Here is a 17,491-nt window from a genome sequence, read left to right on the forward strand (position 1 = left end):
GGGTAAGGTGGGTACAGAGAGTGAAGGGTGTCACTGTGTGGCAGGCCCTCTGGAGGTCACTTGCTGATGGTAAGGCCTAGAAATTTGAGACTAAACCTTTTCAGTGGACTTTAATTGGATCACATGCTATCTGACATTTCTGAGCATGACATGTGGATTCTATTTCTTGAATACTTTTGCTTGTTCTTCAAAATGGATTTTGAAATTGCAATGGGGGGTAGTATTGTTTTGTAATGTATACTTGCAACTGCAAACGTTTCTTTTTTGTTTTTTTTTTGTCCTGAGATATGGAGTTGCACATGCATAATTTCAAGACAAACAATGTTTACATGAGATGTTGTCTAATAACTGATATTGAATTATATCACTTGAACAGAGACTTGGCTTGAATGTCTTTTAACACATCTTGGTTTGTGAAGTGGTAATCGGCTTCCTACCTTTAAAGTCTTCACCAAAGATTTGTTTGCAATTGAATGTCAGAGTCGTGAGGAATGTGGCTGATGGTGAAGAATTTGAACTTTACAGGAACAGCTGCTCATTTAGGTCTGGATGGAATGTCCATTTCCCTAATCCTGTGCCCACCATCGGCCGTCCACAGAACAGTTAGCCTCCTGCATGGTCGCACTTGGCAAGTATGGATCTGTTTACCCTGCTAGCACAAAGCAAACAAAACATGTTCATCACGAGCTGTCTGGAAAAATCCAAATTCCCAGTCTGGAGTCGGTCAAGGAATGCATTGTACCTCATTCTTTGCTGGCCAAGGCCAAATGCCAGAAATGCACCCCAAAGCTCATTGTTGAAAGTGGAAACTTTGTAAATTTAAATTATTACTAAATAATTTTTTTTTGGTATTTAATCATTCTTTTATCTTCAGCCATGTTCTGAATGTTTTCGTGTTTTACTTCATTACCCCGTGAGCATGAAGCGAAAAGCGGGCTTAAGCAATTGGTTCACTTCTGCTGTCTGTCTTTGTCTGTCTACAAACATCAGTTTATGACTGAGGAACACACCAGTACACAAAATAAGTCCTGGTAAGGGTCTGCAGTCTCTGATTGCTCTTTTTTTTGTTCCATTTGTATTGTATGGTTAGGGTGGTGGGCTTGGGATCCTAGAATCCTGAGTTCAAATCACATTGGGCTGTTCAATTAATACCAGGTGGGGTTGACTCAGCCTGTCGTCCTTCCGAAGTCAGCAAAATGAGTGCCAGCTTACTGCTATCCTGTGTCGGAGTGGCGACCCGTCCAGAATTGTGCCAAAGAGACTGCTTAGGAGCACCAACGCTCTGCACAGAGAATCAGGTCAGGTCAGGTATGGGAGCATGTGCCAGAACAGCGCGTCGCTGCATCCACTTTCCGCCGGTACTCCAGGGGCCTCCGTCTGGCCATCCCACAGGCAGATGCCAGGCCCATCCCCATCTCCTTGAGATGATTGTCAACCTGCTCCCATTCCTGGTCAACGTTCGCACAGAGAATGGTCCCACTGAATGGATGGATATACTTGAACACTGGAACACAGATTGCCTTTTTGGCACTTTCAAAAACCTCCAGTTTAGCAGTACTTGGACAAAATATTACGGCATTTTATGTCATCATGATCGACCAAATCTGCTGCTCGTAGACCCCCACCCATGTCCTTGTTTCTCAAAACCGCATGGGGCAAGGCATTCTATGAACGATGTCGTTTCTCTTTGTATTTGTGTTTCCTCCACTAATGTATTGTTTGATTATTGCATAGGCAAGCCCCTCCCCCTCCCAACTTACTAGCCCACTTCCTTCCAAATTTCCAGGTTTTACCTTCAGAGAATTTGCTTCTGTATCCATCTTATACACCCCATATCTCCTCCCCACACCTTGTTTGTCCCTCTACAAGTCTTCCTCTATATTTTGTCCTTCAATCCTGTTGTTGGTGTTTCCCTCCTCTCTACACTGTTGCGTCCCGATCCTTTCAGTGTTCTTGCTATTCCACTCTGTATACAAAATAGCCTCGACCCTATGCAAAAAAGGTGTTTTGGTGGTTTTCGTGTCAGGCAAAATATTTGGTTCCTGTCCACTCATGTCTGACACTCCTTTTGTGTACGACAAAATGCATCCTGCTCGAGCTGCCAAACCCAAGGCATTCTTTGAAACAAAAAGGCAGTCCTTGAAGCAAGCTAAGATGGACAGCAGTGGAGCATTTCAGCAACAGACTTCAAAGGTTGTTGAGGCTTCCTATGAGATCGCCATGTTGATTGCAAAGAGCCATAACATCGGAGAGACTCTCAAAAAACCAAGTGTACTGCGTGCAGCAGAGCTCGTGCTGGGGAAAGATAGTGCAAACAAGCTTTCCCAAATCTCTCTATCAAACGATGCCATCAAGGGAAGGATTAATGAAATGTCTCAAGACATCAAAGATCAAGTAAGAGTTTTTCCTGTGTTTGCCATCCAGTTGGACGAAACGACTAATGTTGGTCAGTGTTCTCAGCTGCTGATGTTTGCTCGTTTCGTGTCAGGCACGAGTGTAAAAGAGGAAATGCTCTTCTGCCATCCCATGGAAAGTTGTACAACAGCGACAGATATTTTTCAAGTGGTATCAAACTTCTTCCAGGAAAATCAACTTTTGTGGGACTCGCTGGAAGGGGTGTGTACTGATGAAGCTCCGACCATGCTTGGTTTGCAAACTGGTTTCATAACGAGTAAAATAAAAAAGTCCATCTGCTGTAGGTACGCACTGCATCCTTCATAGTGAAGCCATACCATCCAGAACTCTACCTGCTGAAATGAGGGATGTCATGAGCCTGGCTATCAAGGTAGTCAACTTCATCAAAGCTGGAGCCTTAAACAGTCGTCTCTTCAAACAGCTGTGTGTGGATATGGATTCTGAACATCAAGCCTTGCTTTTCCACACAAACGTACGATTGCTTTCGGAAGGAAACATGCTTGGACGGCTTTATGAACTAAGACAAGAAGTGGCGACATTTCTCGATTCGCAGCAGAAAGCAGATCTCCATGAGAAGTTCCAGTCTGAAGGATTTTTGCTATCTCTAGCTTACCTGGTGGACGTCTTTGAAGCGCTGAATGCCATCAACCTCAAACTCCAAGGGAAAAACATCAACATAATCATGTACCATGACGTCATTCAAGCATTCATGGCCAAACTCGACGTCTGGAAATGTCGAATTCAGGATTGAAATAGACAGTTTTGCTAACTTGGATTCTGCTCTCATTCACAGTTACCTTGATTGAGTTAAAGAAAAATAATTACTCATGTGACTGAATTGAAAGCAGAATTCATCAGATACTTACCGGATATAGATGAGAAGCGCAAAGCCTGTTAATTCATTAGGAACCCATTTCAATGTGACGTCGCCGATATTTCAGACAAAGTGCAAGACAAAGTGCAATCAAATCTGTTTCTGGTGTATGTTCCCCCTCCATCCCCTCCCTTACCTCAAATGGCCGCACTGCTGATTCCACACGTGATAAAGCTGAATGTCTAAACTCGGTGTTTGCAGCTAAATCTTGTGTCCCAAACCCATCACTATCTCTACCCACTTTACCCAGTCGCACCCAACTGTCCCTGGACTCTGTATCCTTTTCTCCTGACAAGGTGGAGAGCTTGCTTTCAAACCTCGAGTCAGATTCTGCAACCGGTCCAGACGGCATCAGCCCACGTGTCCTCAAAGCCTGCTCTTCTGCTCTTGCTCACCCTCTCTCTGTTCTATTCACCCTCTCATTTGCCCAAGGTCATCTGCCATCTGCTTGGAAATCTGCTAACATCACTGCCCTGCATAAAAAGGTGCAAAAACAGATCCCTGTAACTATAGACCAATCAGCCTTCTCCCAATCATCAGCAAGGTTATGGAATCCATCATCGCTTCAGACATGAAATCCTTCCTCTTCTCCAATGGCTTGATTTCCAATCATCAATTTGGTTTCAGACCAGGTCACTCTACCCTAGATATGCTGCTACTGCTCTCCCATCAATGGATGGTGGTCCTCAATGCCAGACAGGAAATCCGAGCCGTATCCCTGGACATATCACGTGCTTTTGACACAGTCTGGCACCCTGCCCTACTCACCAAACTCTCTGCCCATGGTATTCAAGGCCATCTCCACTCATGGCTCGCAGACTTCCTCTCCTGTCGCAGTCAACGTGTGGCCCTAAATGGAGTTCTTTCATCCCCTCTTCCTGTGCAGGCTGGAGTTCCTCAAGGTAGCGTTCTGGGCCCTGTTCTTTTTCTGGTTTTCATCAATGATCTCTCGGACTCTCTTGAAAATCCTCTATTTCTCTTTGCCGATGACTCAACCCTCTGCCGTACCATCTGTCATCCCTCAGCCCGGCAAGCAGCAGCTTCTTCGCTCACTGCAGATCTGGATAAAATCACAAACTGGTCCAACACGTGGAACATGTCTTTCAATCCAGACAAATCTCACACTCTCACTATGTCTCTTCGAAAGGACCGTTTACAAAACCCCCCGATCCACTTTCTCAACAATCCTCTGGAAGAAGTCTTTTCTTTCAAGCTTCTGGGTCTCACTATCTGCCATGACCTTTCCTGGGAAAGTCACATTTCCAACCTTGCCTCAAAAGCCAGTCGCCGACTGGGAATCCTCCGTCGTGCAAAGTCCTTCCTCGGCCCTCTTGAGCTCCTGACCACTTACAAAGCTTTTGTACGTAGCCTGATGGAGTACTGCTCTCCCCTCTGGGCTGGTGCTCCTGCCTCCCACCTTTCTCGACTTCACGCTGTCGAAACCAGGGCTTTTAAGATCATTGGCATCTCCCGCAATGAAGCTGAGTCTTTGGGCCTCTCACTCAATCACCGCAGGTTGGTCGGTGGTCTTTCTGTCTTCTACCGACTCCTCTCCAGCCTTGCCCCCCCTGCTCTCTCTGCGTTTTGTCCCAACCACATTTCCACAGGGCGCTCAAGGTCCGCCAACAACCCCCTTCTGGTAAAACTACCAAAATCACGAATCACTGCTCATCTTCACTCTTTCATTCCTCTTTTTGCCCGGCTTTGGAATAAACTTCCTCACTCTATTCTTTCCCATTCTTCCCTTCAGGCTTTCAAAACAGCTGTTCACCACCACCTCTTATCTTCCCCCATCCAAATCCTCGATCTTTTCTACCCCCGATAATCCACCCAAGCCCACTTCCTTCAATTCTCCTGCTTTCCTTCCTGAAAGTCCCTTTAATGTCCATCTTCCCCTCGCCATGTTCCCCGTCCCATCCCCATCCCTCTCCCTTCCACAGTTCACCTGTGTCTGTTCCCCAATGTTTTGTCCCTTCCACTCCCGCCCCTCTTGTCTCATGCCTCCTTGCTGTGAGTTGTGTGTTAGCTCTCATACGAGCCTCGACCAAGGTATACAAAAAAAAAAAAAAAAAAAAAAAAAAAAAAAAAAGGAGTTTGACTTACAGTTCAACTCCCCGGCTGAAGATTTCAAAAAACTGGATCGAGAGACGTTCTGGGTCACGTACCTTCCTGTTTACCCTTTGATCTCATATCAAGCTCTTCGGATTCTGACTGTTTGGATCAACTTATCTTTGAAGCTGCATTTTCCACGCTTGTTGCTGTCAAGACCAAGTACAGAAACGAGCTGAACGTTGAAGGGGACTTGCATTGTGCTCTCTCTGGCATTTGACCATGCATTCAAGATCTGGTAGCTAAGAAGCAACGTCAAGTATGTCATTAAATGTCATCTCATCAAGTATGCTGTGTATACGAGCACTGCTTTTGCAGAATTCTTTGTTCAATAAAAAGACTAAAAACATGCATTTTTTTTTCCTTTTAATTCAGGAGTGATTTTAATCATTTGGTTGAAGATGTGAAGGGGTGGGGGGGGAGGGGGTGTGGAAACAAGGACCAACTACGAGAGGGGGTGTGGTGGTAAAAAGGTTAAGAACCACTGAATTCGAGCTACACTAACAATGTATGTGTTCTGCTCACAGGAGAATGTGGCCAAAAGCTTGCTGTCAGAGTTCAACTTGGGGTGCATCGAGCATCAGTTGGAGCATGACTACCGCATCTACGTCGCCACGTTTCTGGGCTCTGGGGCAAATGTGGTCCGTGAGCGGTACGAAGAACTTCTCTTCAATCAAAGCAGTCTTGCCAGCAAGTATGAGACTGTCAAAGGAAATTTGATGATTCTTGCATTCACCTGGTGATAAAGATTGTTGATTAAGACTCAGGACCAGAATATGCATGTTCAAGGCATGCTTGGATTGTGATAGCCTTTTACCATCTCGGTTATTGGCATGAAAGCTGAAAGGATAACCAGAGCCGGGGCATTTTCAGGCCATCCGATCCTGATCCTGACCCTGCGCTGCCTCTGCCGGACCCCTGTTTGCCGTTGGGTTTAGAAGATGTTCTCAAGCGGCATGGGCACCAGCTACTTCTGCGTGGGGTCGGGGATTTTTCGGCTTGCCGGCTCGCTCTTCGGCCTTTTCTCAATGGCACCACTTCGGTGCTGCAGGCCGTTTACCGACCGCAGCTCAATTTCGCATCGAGCCAGTTTTACGGCTTTTCCGAGTTCTTCTACTGCACTGACGATGTGCTGCGCATGGCGGGTCCTTACAACAGTCATCGCTATGCCTCTGCCGCCACTGTGAGTATGAACGTGGATTTTGGGATTTGGACTGTGGTCTGTCATGGTGGCACCTTGGATGGGATTGTGGCTTGCCTTCGTTTTTACTGGAAACAATGTGTTGTGGTTACCTAATTAACAAAGCACAAGACTGGTGACGCAAAAAAATATTAAAGTGATATCTTTATTTACCAAAACCAAAGATCTTCAATAACTTCTCAATAGGGGAAACCTAAAGTTAAAAAAAAGTTTAATTATTGTGAATTAATTATTAATGGATGACCGACCAAAGGTGCAAATAAATATTACCCTTCACCACCTGATGGTTTAACAGTCATGTGCATCACCATCAACAATTGATTTACTGTAACATAGCGGCTCATTTTATGGGAGTCACATCGCCGAAGGGTCAGATGGAGCTATGTCATATACTGATTCACTGCTGTATGGAATCTCTTTGAGGTGCACAATGGCTCGGGTCAATTGATGCGCTTCCTGATTGAAAGTCGATTTTGCCAACAGAAGGACTTCAACAAAGAATGTGACTGGCCAAAACTTCATCACCCACTTGCCAATCATTTGAAATTTATAAAACTGGAAGCACCTGCTGATGGTGTAGGATGGAGTGGGAAGTGGGGCAATTATATTTTGTCTTGGCTAGTAATCTCCCATCTCTCCAGCAGGGGTCAGCAAACCACTTTCACTGTGCCATGTGTTCAGGCGAAAACCAGAAAATGTCTCCCCACCCTCGCTGGGGAGGTGGAGGTGGGGGTGAGGAGTTTGAACACATGACCTGATCCTAGGTACCCCCAGCACGTGTAAAAATTTGGTAATTTCGGGCCAGCTCTGCTCGATTTATATAAATATCACACACCTCGTTTTTCTTCAAATTCCGTTCGTAAAACACACACACAATGTAGCTCGTTACTAGGAGTCTGAAAACAGGGATAAACTAATCCAAGTGGAATGATGAAGTGGATCCAACAGCTGTTAAAATTTTTAAAAACCCAAATTTTGTTTTTGTCATTTACTTTTCAGTTAGGGGGGGGGAGGGTGGACGAGGAGGGTTTGTGGAGTTGGAGGTGGTAACGGTAAATTTGGTTGTTCATTATTCCGAATTGGCAGGTGCAAGATATATTTCAATTACATTTGTTGGTTTGCAGCATATGTTGGTAAATTTGAACAAGTTCTGTATTTGTTGTGAAATCCATACTCAAGTGGTTTATCTTTTGGTTAATCCAAATGATTTAGTGAAACCACCAATTTGAATTATTTTACTGTGCTATTGTTTGTCACAAATTGTTCAGAGAGAGTTTATGGTGAAGTGGAAGTGTATTTATATATAATTATTCGTGCTTTTCACCCAAAAAAAGATTATTATTTTGCTTTATGTTCCCAGGGATTGGACGAAATCCTCCCCCCCCCCTCCCCCAAGTTGCAAGATGCAATTCTCCCATGCGCACACACTGAGGTGGATAAGACTAATTCTGAAGTCACCCTCTCTCCGAGAAACGAAACCAAAGCTATAAAGCAACTTGCAGTGCCGGTATTCCAATATAGCTGTGTCATTACAAACTGGCCACAATTGGAGATCAACAGTTTAGACGCCAACACAAGCAAACTTATAACTAGTCACAAGATATTCTACAAAAACCAATGCATACCGAGGTTGTACTTGCCAAGACGACGAGGAGGAGCTGGTTTGATGGAGCTTAACCAAGTGCACATTACATCGTGTATCTGACTAGCGGAGTATGTGAAGAGCTCAACAGATTACCGGATGAGATTTGTACACTAGCAAGAAAACAATAGACCAGAAAAGTTCTATTAACGTCCACTAAGCAATGGTGGCAGATGGGACGCCCATTTAACGTACATCTGAGGGACGACCCACACATGGATGAATCGCCCTGCCTGTCAAACAGTTTATAGTTGGGTCAGTATTTAAACCTAGGTGAGACAGCACAGAGGTGAGTGTGTGTTACTCTTGGGCTCAGCCACCCTGTCAGTCCTGTGCAGATACTGATATCCAAAAGTTAATGTTTAATTTCCACTTTAGAGTTAAGCCCAGCCATATAATGTTGTTAAAAGCGTCCATGTGGTTGGTGTGTACAGGCTTATTGCGCCACACGCTGGGATACACTACAAGCTCGGTATGAGCAGAAGCTCTACTCATCACATGCTGACATGCACCGTTTAAAGTGAGTAAATTCCTCTCTTGCACTTCAATCATACATCCCCAAACGAGGTAAAACTTTCATTCATATTGGGGTTTGCCAGCATCCTGGTGAAAATATTGGGGATTGCCAGCGTCCTGGTGAAAATATTGGTTCGCCACAATGTCCAAATGCAAATAATGTACCCAATGGATCATGTTTACCAACTGCTCTTTGTACACTGTGTGTTGTTTTCAGACATCAGTGTTTTAAGTCTGCGTGGGTATACAACGTCTTGCATGAAGGCTTCTCATTCCCAGACAACTACACAGGCTTGTACACTGCTCAGTTGGTGTACGACCGTGAAGTACAATGGACTCTGGGTGCCATCATCTACCGCACTCGCTTCTTGCCTCTGCGGTGAGGAGAATTGCTAACACTTGACGACATTTGGAAAAAGGTTGTTTTTTTTAATGGGGGAGAAAAAAATTCTCAAATTTAACAAAATGCCTGACGTGACATCACGTGATTTAAAAAAAATAATAAAAAAAAATTTGGGTTTGATCTTCATGTTGAGGAAATGATGTGACATGCTTTTTGTACTTTTAAATGAAGTATAAAACCATCCCATAAATTCACTCCAACGAATGTAAAATAGTACAATTATTCACCCCAACACACGTACCCCATGTATGGCACTTACCTTCCCTCATCTTACTCCAATCTCCAAAACTCCCTGACCTTTCTCTTCCTTTTCTCAATTTAACCCCCCCTCCCCGGTATGTTCACCCTGGATTAAACCCCTCTCCAATTCCCCCTGTATGTTAACCCTAGATCATAGTCCCCGATCCCCCTGGTATGTCAATCCCAGATCGTAGCCCCCAATCCCCCTGGTATGTTAACCCATTATAGCCCCCGATCCCCCTGGTATGTTAACCCCAGATTGTACTCAACTCCCCCTGGTATGTTAATACCCAAACAGTTGTTTTGTGAGCTTAATTTGATGTTGAGAATGGAAAATTCAAAATGAAAAGAATTCCTAATTTATGTTTCTGTTTCAGAGATATTAATCACCAAGCCGGTGAGGCACACCGCGTGGGTCGTGGTACCTGGCGCCGTTATTCTTTGCTTGACGACCACTACCTCTTCTGGGCTTGCTTCCTCGTCGTGGCACTCGCCATCCTGCTCTACCTTCTCCGGCTACGTCGTATCCACAAACGACTCGAGCACGCAGTGTCCTCCACGGCCCTCCGCTGGGTAGAGGAAGGTGTCGGACCATGAACCAAGACTTGGCTAATTGGTCTTTCTCGGGTGGGTATTTCACGTCGGCTGGTGCAGAGCGGGAGAAACCCGATCGCATCTCGTGTGCCAAGGATGGGGCTCCACCTTCTCGATCTCCCAAGAAAGCTCTCATTTTGGGAATACTTAAAATAAATGTTTAATCAAATTCGCTGCTAATGAAGAATCTCAACTTGATGTGCATATCTCCAATGATCTACAACTGTTGTAAAGTTAAGTTCCAATGGTTCTAATTTGATTGACTGGAGAAGAGGAAGGATCTTTCAGTCTTGGTCTTTTTTACGATCGGGCAAGAGTTGACGCATCCCGGTGATGCGCACGAACCGCACCGATTGTGCTCACCCCCACGAAAGAGTCGTTTTGGGCTCATCCGTCACTGAATTGTTGTCACTCCGTGATCTGGAAGCCAGGTATCACCAAACGGTTCGCTCTTTCAGCGTGCAGTGCAATATCGTCATCGATGGTGTACACCGACTTTCTTCAGCACCACTCCACAGTTATTTAAAAAAAAAAAAAAAAAAACGACGAATCACATTGATAGTTTTTAAATGTGAACCTTGTGAAAGATGTATATGTTTTGGGGAAAATAAAAATCACGTTACTTTAATGGTGGATTTCACGAGTGAGTTTATTGGGATCAAGTCGTTAACAAACACGGAACGGCAAGCAAATCAAACATCTTCACAACATCTTCTTCCAATATCCCAGTGACGTCTTCTCGCTGTAAAATAAATTCGGACACCATGGAATGGCTTTCATCATCTTGGGAAACGACTTCGACATTCGACAATGACTTTCAAATAACGCCTTACCATTCACTTAAGGTGTGCGCTCACGGCCACTGGTAACGAAGGTACCATATGGTCCGAGTGCTAAGCTGTGGTCCAAATAATGGGTTGAGTTGGGCTAGAATCGCAATTAACCAACTGCAGAGGCAAAGGAACAAGTTTCGGTTAAAATCAGACATTTAAATATTTGCTCTTTAAACATCACATGCCCTTAAACTGCAAATAACTGGTTATGCCATGCCCTCAAAATAGTACATAACAGGTACATTTAAACTGCAAACTTCCATGGTAGTGGTCCCTGTACCGAGGGAAGAGTGTGAGATTAATCCAATGCAAACTTTTTACCCAGTAAGGAATTGGACACAAAGTACCCACAATGGAAATGACATGACCATGTGCAAGTCACCATTGATTACGTCAACAATGAGAACAGGACTTGGTGGTGGTCGTATGGCAGCTTAGCTGCTGGGGTAGCTATCATTTCTTGAAGCACGACTGTGTCGCTCATGCAGTGCCCCTCTACCAGTACACAATGGAACTGGTACTCATTTCGCTGACCTCGGAAGGATGACTCAGTCAACCCCACCTGGTGTATTACTTCAGCGGCCAATGGGGCTTGAACTCCACCCGAGGATCCCAAGCTGCCACCCTCACCACTGAGCCAACACCAGGGTAACAGGACTTGGTAGAGCGTGTACCCACACCAACCTGGTTGATTTAGGTTTTGTATCGCGCAACCGGATCTGGATTCAGATCTTCACCAAAATCAAATCAATTTGTCTTTGGGGACGCACCCAACCTGGACAAAACCTTTTGAGATATCCTGCTCACAGACAAAATGGGTGAACACAACCTCGGTCCACTTTTTCGGGGGCGGAGGTAATGACTGGTTCTTCATCTAAAAAGGTCAAGGTTCATCTGGCATTGAAAGAGGGAAGCCCATTAGTCGGCCAAAGGGAAATGGACTTTTAAAAAGCTTGAGCGTGCTCCTATATGCAGCACCCACGACACAGCGGATTACCTATAACCCTTCAATATAAAACAACCTTGAGCATGCTCAGACATGCAGCACCCATGACAGTTGATTACCCACAACCCTTCAATATAAAACAACCTTGAGAGCATGCTCCTATATGCAGCACCCACGACACAGCCGATTACCCACAACCTTTCAATATAAAACAACCTTTTTTTTTTGTATACCTTGGTCAAGGCTCGTATGAGAGCTAACACACAACTCACAGCAAGGAGGCATGAGACAAGAGGGGCGGGAGTGGAAGGGACAAAACAGTGGGGAACAGACACATTAGGTGAACTGTGGAAGGGAGAGGGATGGGGATGGGACGGGGAACATGGCGAAGAGAAGATGGACATTTCAGGGACTTTCAGGAAGGAAAGCAGGAGAAATGAAGGAAGTGGGCTTGGGTGGATTATCGGGGGTAGAAAAGATCGAGGATTTGGATGGGGGAAGATAAGAGGTGGTGGTGAACAGCTGTTTTGAAAGCCTGGAGGGAAGAATGGGAAAGAATAGAGTGAGGAAGTTTATTCCAAAGGCGGCGAAAAAGAGGAATGAAAGAGTGAAGATGAGCAGTGATTCGTGATTTTGGTAGTTTTACCAGAAGGGGGTTGTTGGCGGACCTTGAGCGCCCTGTGGAAATGTGGTGGGGACAAATCGCAGAGAGAGCAGGGGGGCAAGGCTGGAGAGGAGTCTGTAGAAGACAGAAAGACCACCGACCAACCTGCGGTGATTGAGTGAGAGGCCCAAAGACTCAGCTTCATTGCGGGAGATGCCGATGATCTTAAATGCCCTGGTTTCGACAGCGTGAAGCCGAGAAAGGTGGGAGGCAGGAGCACCAGCCCAGAGGGGAGAGCACTACTCCATCAGGCTACGGACAAAAGCTTTGTAAGTGGTCAGGAGCTCAAGAGGGCCGAGGAAGGACTTAGCACGACGGAGGATTCCCAGTCGGCGACTGCCTTTTGAGGCGAGGTTGGAAATGTGACTTTCCCAGGAAAGGTCATGGCAGATAGTGAGACCTAGAAGCTTGAAAGAAAAGACTTCTTCCAGAGGATTGTTGAGAAAGTGGATGGGGGGGGGGGGTTTGTAAACGGTCCTTTCGAAGAGACATATTGAGAGTGTGAGATTTGTCTGGATTGAAAGACATGTTCCACGTGTTGGACCAGTTTGTGATTTTATCCAGATCTGCAGTGAGCGAAGAAGCTGCTGCATGCCGGTCTGAGGGATGACAGATGGTATGGCAGAGGGTGGAGTCGTCGGCAAAGAGAAATAGAGGATTTTCCAGAGAGTCCGAGAGATCATTGATGAAAACCAGAAAAAGAACAGGGCCCAGAACGCTACCTTGAGGAACTCCAGCCTGCACAGGAAGAGGGGATGAAAGAACTCCATTTAGGGCCACACGTTGACTGCGACAGGAGAGGAAGTCTGCGAGCCATGAGTGGAGATGGCCTTGAATACCATGGGAAGAGAGTTTGGTGAGTAGGGCAGGGTGCCAGACTGTGTCAAAAGCACTAGATATGTCTTGGGATACGGCTCGGATTTCCTGTCTGGCATTGAGGACCTCCATCCATTGATGGGAGAGCAGAAGCAGCATATCCAGGGTAGAGTGACCTGGTCTGAAACCAAATTGATGATTGGAAATCAAGCCATTGGAGAAGAGGAAGGATTTCATATCTGAAGCGATGATGGATTCCATCACCTTGCTGATGATTGAGAGAAGGCTGATTGGTCTGTAGTTATAGGGATCTGTTTTTGCACCTTTTTTATGCAGGGCAGTGATGTTAGCAGATTTCCAAGCAGATGGCAGATGACCTTGGGCAAATGAGAGGGTGAATAGAACAGAGAGAAGGTGAGCAAGAGCAGAAGAGCAGGCTTTGAGGACACGTGGGCTGATGCCGTCTGGACCGGTTGCAGAATCTGACTCGAGGTTTGAAAGCAAGCTCTCCACCTTGTCAGGAGAAAAGGATACAGAGTCCAGGGACAGTTGGGTGCGACTGGGTAAAGTGGGTAGAGATAGAGATGGGTTTAGGACACAAGATTTAGCTGCAAACACCGAGTTTAGACATTCAGCTTTATCACGTGTGGAATCAGCAGTGCGGCCATTTGAGGTAAGGGAGGGGATGGAGGGGGAACATACACCAGAAACAGATTTGATTAAATGCCACCAGGATTTTGAGGAGGGAGAGGTTTGAGAGTTCAGACTTGAGATGAGAAAGATGTTGTTTTCTGGCTCTCCTGAGGGTGGATACACACTTGTTCCGAGCTTTGTGGAAAGAACTGAGATTGCCCTCAGTTGGGTTTGCGTTCCATGAGGCAAAGGCAAGTTGTTTCAGGACAACTGCCTCGCCACAAGCTTCAGTAAACCAAGGGCGGGAGGAAGGGTAAGACAACTGAACACGAGAGGGGATAAATCTGTGCATGAGGGAGAGCAAGTTTCTTTGAAAGAATTCCCAGGATGAGTTGATGTTTGAGAAAGTAGTGATAGGAGACCAGTCTGTAAGTTTGATGGCTGCTCGGAGACCCTGCCAGTCGGCTTGAGTGAAATGCCAGACTTGACGGCGGTGAGGTGGTTCTCTGATAACAGCCAGAGAGATGTCCACTTTGACAAGGACGTGGTCAGAAGAACCACGTCAGAAGAACCTTGATAGCGTGCTCCGATATACAGCACCCACAACACAGCGGATTACCCACAACCCTTCAATATAACACAACCTTGAGCGCATGCTCCTACATGCAGCACCCACGACAGCCGATTACCCACAACCCTTCAATATAAAACAACCTTGAGAGCATGCTCCTACATGCAGCACCCACGACAGCCGATTACCCATAACCCTTCAATATAAAACAACCTTGAGACCACGTGACCCGCACAGGAGAAGGAACTACTTCACTTACAACAGGTAGCAGCAAACGGCAGTTGTGACGAGCATCGTGTTGATAACCCTGAAAAGAAGATTTGAAACACGAAGTACAGTAAAACGTGGACATTTTTTAAAAAAACGATATAAAAACATCAAAGAAGGACGTTTGAAAGCACGAACCCGCGATTCGGTCCCTTGGGAATGAACCAGGGAATGACACCCCCGACCAGGCCCCAGAAGACGCTCATCACGATGATTGGGATCGTGAGGGCGGGGTACGCCATGGCGACAAACACAAAACAACTTCGCTGAACGTAACACGGAAGCCTGACAACAACACGGCTTCTTCTACTACTACGTCTTCTTCTTCTTCTTCTTATTCTTATTCTTCTTCTTCTTCGTCGTCGTCGTCTTCTTCTTCTTCTTCTCTTCTTCTTCTTCTTATTCTTCTTCTTCTTCGTTACAAACTTACTTCCGTGTTGTTTCATTTTTTTCACGTGAAACGGCCTTTTTATTTTGAGAATGCATCTGCAATATATATATATATATATATATATATATATATATATATATATATATATATATATATATATATATATATATATGAGACGAAACAATTTAAGCGCTTTTTAAAAAAAATGATGGCGTTAAACATGACAGAAAACAAACAAGCGTCAAAGCTTCTGCCACCAACTACACCGTCAAGGCGATACATTGTGAACGAGAAGGGTGCTCGGTGGAGCGCATCCCTCCGCCACGTCATGCCTCATCCACAATGAACATTTCGGGCCGAATCAATACATTTTTGAGATATCGTGTTATAATATCGATTCTGGCCCGATCTCTCAATGGTCAAGAATCACTTTTTTTTAAATTATCAGATCCGAATCTGGATTCGGATCTTCACCAAAATCGAATCAATTCTTCCTTGTCAGACGTCTAACCTGTCCTTCAAATTTCATCCGGATCCGTCCAAAACTTTTTGAGATATCCTGCACACAAACAAACACACAAACAAACAAACAAACAAACAAACACACAAACAAACACACAAACACACAAACAAATGAAATTGCTCGTTGAGCAAGGAATTGCCGGAATAACTTTGTCATATCTCCATGATCTCTGAAAAAACAAAAATCTGGAGTTTGATCTTTCAAGGTCACCAGATTCGCCTTGACCTTGTGACTTCAAATAGAAGTTATGGCCACTTTGTCATCATTGTAAAAACCGGCGACCTCAGGTTTGACCTTGTAAGGTCACGCAAAGTCAACAAATTTGATGTCAAATAAAAGGTCATATGCAAGTTCCTATATGTTGATGATGATAATATCGTCGCTGTCTGTCACTGTTTTTTGAGTTATGGCCGTTTTAAAGTGAAAATCAACTTTCACGTGACCCCCACCCCTCCCCCCTCAACTTCGACCTGGGGCGAACTTCTAAACTTTGAAATTTTTAGCATGAAAATGTGTGAAATCATAATTAGAGATATGAATAGTGAACATTTTAAGTCTAGTTTGAAGTCGACACGACCATTTTTGAGTACGTTATGACGAAAAAAAAGCGATTCACGGTTTATAGTCGACCTTGATATTGACCTTGATTGAAGGTCAACCAAACTTAACACATCAGTAGCCAGTGCCATTGTCTTCGTGGGTGCAAATATTGGTGAACAAATCTGCACAATTGTGGACACGGTTAAACTTTTTAAAAATCTGAAAATTTGCATGTTTATCATTAGGGAAATTTGTTGCCATGGTAACCGGAAGTGGCTGAACCAAATTTCATCGATTTTTGGCACATAATAGGACACTCATACCAAGATACCACATACCAAATTGGAAGTCAATCGGGATCGAAATGACGTTTTTTTCGCGATTTGAAAGTTTTGACCCGACCCGACCCGACCAGACCCCCCCTGACATGTTTTGACCCGACCCCCCCCCCCGACATTCGACCCCCGACCGCTAAGAAGGGTGTTTGTGTGACACCCCATTGAGACATATGGTTGGATGCAGAATTGGAAGATGCACATTTTGGATTTGGTTTTAAGTCGACACGACCATTTTAGCGGATGTTATTGGGAAAATGAAAATTTCGGTTTTTTGGTGACCTTGACCTTGACCTTTGACCGAGATTCACCAAAAACGACAAGTGTCTAAGTTTTACCATGGCCGACACCTGTACCCAGTTTGGTCATGATCGCTGAAATGGTGTGGCTGTTACAGGATAAACAAACACACAAACAAACAGACAGACACACACAATGACACACAACCGACCAACAAAACTTCCGAAATCCGAAGGATTCCGGCAATTAACAAACACACACAAACAAATGGAGGCGATCAATACACTTATCAGAAATTCCGCTCAATTTGCTCAAATAATCAATCGATTTGTCCAAAATGTTGAAAGAGGAAATTGTTTTTTTTTTGTTTTTTTTTTAAATCCGCCAAATGTGCACACGTCGACATTTATTGGTCCGGTCCATTTGTTCGAACTCACATTTCACATGTGGAGTAATTATCAGCACTTTCTAAAAAAAATATTTATTGTGATTTAATCCTCTTTGATTTGTGAGTTTTCAGGTTCCATCACAAGTCGGTGGGATTAACAGGGGTGTATTACTCACCGCCGGAAGCTCGGCTTGTAATTTCTCTTTCTCACCGTCTGTCGCCGTTCAGTCATTATTCGATTGAGTAAAAGATAGAACGTACAAGTTCCGTGGTTTATTATATAACATATTCTTTCACAAATTTAATAACGAATAGTCCTGATAAATCGCACCTTTAAACACAAGACGAAC

General features: G+C 44.7%; 2 protein-coding genes across 10 annotated transcripts in view; one reads left to right on the forward strand and one right to left on the reverse strand.

Moving 5' to 3' along the window:
* ENTPD4 (ectonucleoside triphosphate diphosphohydrolase 4) overlaps positions 1-10,564 on the forward strand; it is a 51,045-nt gene extending 40,481 nt beyond the window's left edge. For 8 of the 9 annotated variants that reach the window (XM_085872321.1, XM_085872364.1, XM_085872331.1 and 5 more), the window contains 5 exons: positions 5,926-6,092; positions 6,272-6,581; positions 8,676-8,761; positions 8,975-9,136; positions 9,778-10,564. In XM_085872321.1, coding sequence (XP_085728447.1) covers positions 5,926-6,092; positions 6,272-6,581; positions 8,676-8,761; positions 8,975-9,136; positions 9,778-9,997 — 945 coding nt within the window. In that variant the 3' untranslated portion in view covers positions 9,998-10,564. The remainder of the gene's footprint in view (positions 1-5,925; positions 6,093-6,271; positions 6,582-8,675; positions 8,762-8,974; positions 9,137-9,777) is intronic. The other variant, XR_015055879.1, reaches the window with a different exon arrangement.
* A 61-nt stretch (positions 10,565-10,625) lies between these two features.
* ATP6V0E1 (ATPase H+ transporting V0 subunit e1) lies at positions 10,626-15,127 on the reverse strand. The gene is made up of 4 exons (XM_085872382.1): positions 14,863-15,127; positions 14,717-14,764; positions 10,828-10,941; positions 10,626-10,736 (listed from the first exon to the last, which is right to left on the reverse strand). Exons 1-3 carry the CDS (start codon positions 14,964-14,966, stop codon positions 10,848-10,850), a joined length of 246 nt encoding a protein of 81 aa, XP_085728508.1. The 5' UTR covers positions 14,967-15,127; the 3' UTR covers positions 10,626-10,736; positions 10,828-10,847.
* Between the last annotated feature and the right edge of the window lie 2,364 nt (positions 15,128-17,491).

The sequence above is a fragment of the Eptatretus burgeri genome, chromosome 1 (assembly GCF_056783735.1).
Source record: "Eptatretus burgeri isolate ZD-2024b chromosome 1, Ebu_testis_v1, whole genome shotgun sequence".
Lineage (NCBI taxonomy): Eukaryota > Metazoa > Chordata > Myxini > Myxiniformes > Myxinidae > Eptatretus > Eptatretus burgeri.

What these genes read in the sequence shown, in the direction of transcription:
- ATP6V0E1 (XM_085872382.1), bottom strand. Translation starts at nt 14,966, where the DNA reads ATGGCGTACCCCGCCCTCACGATCCCAATCATCGTGATGAGCGTCTTC. An exon ending in CCCAAGGGACCGAATCGCGG is followed by an intron (nt 14,765 to 14,862) that starts GTTCGTGCTTTC and finishes TCTTCTTTTCAG; the next exon opens with GGTTATCAACACGATGCTCG. An exon ending in GCCGTTTGCTGCTACCTGTT is followed by an intron (nt 10,942 to 14,716) that starts GTAAGTGAAGTA and finishes TTGCCTCTGCAG; the next exon opens with TTGGTTAATTGCGATTCTAG.